Genomic DNA, 2,865 nt, shown 5'->3' with positions numbered 1-2,865 from the left:
CTACTCCTCATTTAAATCCCAGATGATCTTCAAGGGAAAGTCTTTCATGTTCTTCTGGAATATTCTGTCAAATCTTTCATTCTGCGCCACAGTGAAGTGATGTTTCCAGTCGCCCACAATGCCTAATGGGATCAGCACAAGGAGAACACACAGGAGAGTGAGCAAAACTGTCAGGCAACGTCTGCACCCATCCACTGCAGCCCCTTCTTTAACTCAAGCTAATGGCATTTATTCTTTTACTTAAAATAGAGGGATGAGTAAAAAAGAAACTTGGGAATTCTGGAATATTATAAATATAATTAAAGTTCATATTCCCATATATTAGCATTTCTTCAGTTGCTCCCTTCCTAATTACCACCATTTTTGGAAGAAAAAAATCCATTTTATATATATATATATATATATATATATGTATGTATATATATAAACACATATATATTATTTACTGTATGTCAAGCATCAGGCTAAGCAAACTACCTCTATCAATAGAATTCTTAATACATTTTATTGGATATATATTCTTTTCTACATTGCAAAAGCAAGACATAGAGATACTCAACTAATGATGTACAAGGTCACTTGTTACTTGACAGGAGCTTGAAACAATCATCACACCATTTACAGTAAAATAAAAAATAGGGCATGTTTAGCTGTCAGATAAATTGCATCAACACTACTGTTGGCTTTTGGAACATAGAGCAAACCATTACGATGGGTATGAGAATTGCCTTTTGGTTTAGTCAAGAAATGTAAATATTAAATGGCAGTTGACATTAAATGGCAATGGAGGAAAAAATTATGAAATTTCAAAATCAAGGCCAATTGCCATACAATACCCAAATAGTTATTCGTAAACTTATTATCACAATAGTGATAATGAGTTAAAGAATAAAATGTATTTGTTGATTAGAATATACTCATTTAATTTAACTTAAATGAGGGCTAGTTTATGGCTCAAGTAGCAGAGCAAACAAAGGTCTTGAGTAAAAAACCCCAATGGCAACATTTCCCCCCAAATTTCAGGAATATCCGTTAAGGAAACATTAATTTTTAACAACTCCTGACATGTAATAAGATCACAATAAGAAGTAATTTCATTTAAAAATGAATGGATTTATGGCAAATAGGTTGAATCAGAAATCACTAGTGGCTCATGCCTGTAATCCTAGCTAGCTACTTGGGGAGCTGAGATTCAGAGGATCTCAGTTTGAAGCTAGGCTGGAAAAGGAAATGTGAGAGAGTTTATCTCTAGTTAGCCAGAAAAAGTCCATAGAGGAGTTTGTGTGTGTGTGTGTGTGTGTGTGTGTGTGTGTGTGTGTGTATGTGTGTGTGTGTGTGTGTGTGAGAGAGAGAGAGAGAGAGAGGGAGAGGGAAGTTGTATAGGAAAAGGGAAGTTGGGAGAGAGGAGAAGCAAAAAGGAGAGAGCTTAACTCCTAGAAACATCTAGTATAAATAAAGGAAAACAAGAATTCAAATCTTTTTGGTCTAATATATCCACTGCCTTCAGATAAGACCACTTTAAACTATTAAAGAGTTAAGTCATGTCATCTATAGGAATGATTTTACTTATGAAACAGGTGAAATTGTCAGTTATGTACTAAAACACTGGTAGGATAAACATATTAGAAATATGATAATTTCTTCTAGAGTCCAAGGACTGAAGTGAACACAATCTGAGCATCACCTTTGCGCAAAAAATGTCCATCATTGTTTCTTGTCCCAATTTCCTTTTGTGAAATGGTAAGATAATTTGCCCGGTCATCAGACTTCATCTGCTGAAATGTAGCCTGCCTCACCACAGCATCTATATCTTCTTCACTCAGTTCTTTTTCGAAAAATTTGCTAATTTTCATCACTGAACTTCTGAGGTCCTGAAATGAATTGAAGGCATGAGAAGTTATTCCACATATGAGCATGAGTTACAGTGAAACATAGTGTGGTCAGGGAAGGCTTACTTATAGAGTGCAAGGTGGCTCTGCATAGGAAAATAAATCAGTACAGTTTATCACAAAATGGAGGGGAAACTGGCTTTATTATCTTCATTTATATAAAAACATGATTGTAATAAAATTCAACATCTTTGTACAGTAAAAAAAGAAAGAAAGCCGATTAACAAACTAGTAATCAAAAGAAACAAACAAAAAAAAAAGGCTTTTTTTTTTTTTTTTGCAATTTCTGGGGCTTGGCACTGGGCACTGTCCCTAAGCTTCTTTTGCTCAAGGCTAGCACTCTACCACTTGAGCAACAGCACCACTTCTGGCCTTTTCTGGGTATGTGGGACTGAGGAATGGAACCCAGGGCTTCATGCATGCTAGGCAAGCACTCTACCACTAAGCCACATTCCCAGTTCAAAAGGCCATTCCTGAAGAATTATTAGGGAATACTTTAGAATTTTATATTCCAATAAATTATAAAATCTAGAGAAAATGGATGAATTTCCAGATGCATTTTAGCCTATCAAAACTGAATCAAGAGAATATGAACTACATAAAAAGATCTATAATAGAAAATGAAATTGAAGCAGTAATGAAAAGTCTTAGGCCCTGGGACCTGATAGATTGTCTTCCAAATTCCACTAGAACTTTAAAGATTGAGCATCAATATTCTTCAAACTATTCTATGCAATAGAAGCAGAAGGAAAGTTAAATATTCTACTAAGCTAGTTTTACCTTAATACTCAAGTGGTTAAGGGCAAGAAAAAGGGTTAAAAAAGTAAAAAATTAAAGAACAATTTTTTTATTAACATAGATAGAAACTTTCTCAATAAAATACTTTCAGGGGCTGGGAAGGTGGCTCAGTGGTAGAGCGTTTGCCTTGCATGCTCAGGGCCCTGGGTTCGATTCCTCAGCACCACATAAGCAAAAA

At 35.2% G+C, this 2,865-nt stretch overlaps 1 protein-coding gene across 1 annotated transcript in view; it reads right to left on the bottom strand.

Moving 5' to 3' along the window:
- LOC105998167 (amine sulfotransferase-like) overlaps positions 1-2,865 on the bottom strand; it is an 11,004-nt gene continuing 8,139 nt past the window's right edge. The window contains exons 5-6 of the mRNA XM_013032816.1: positions 1,685-1,871; positions 1-122 (exon numbers count right to left, since the gene is read on the bottom strand). Of these exons, the coding sequence (XP_012888270.1) occupies positions 1-122; positions 1,685-1,871 (309 nt within the window). The remainder of the gene's footprint in view (positions 123-1,684; positions 1,872-2,865) is intronic.

This window comes from Dipodomys ordii, unplaced genomic scaffold (assembly GCF_000151885.1).
Source record: "Dipodomys ordii isolate 6190 unplaced genomic scaffold, Dord_2.0 Scaffold157, whole genome shotgun sequence".
Lineage (NCBI taxonomy): Eukaryota > Metazoa > Chordata > Mammalia > Rodentia > Heteromyidae > Dipodomys > Dipodomys ordii.
This window is presented reverse-complemented; position numbering and strand designations above follow the sequence as displayed.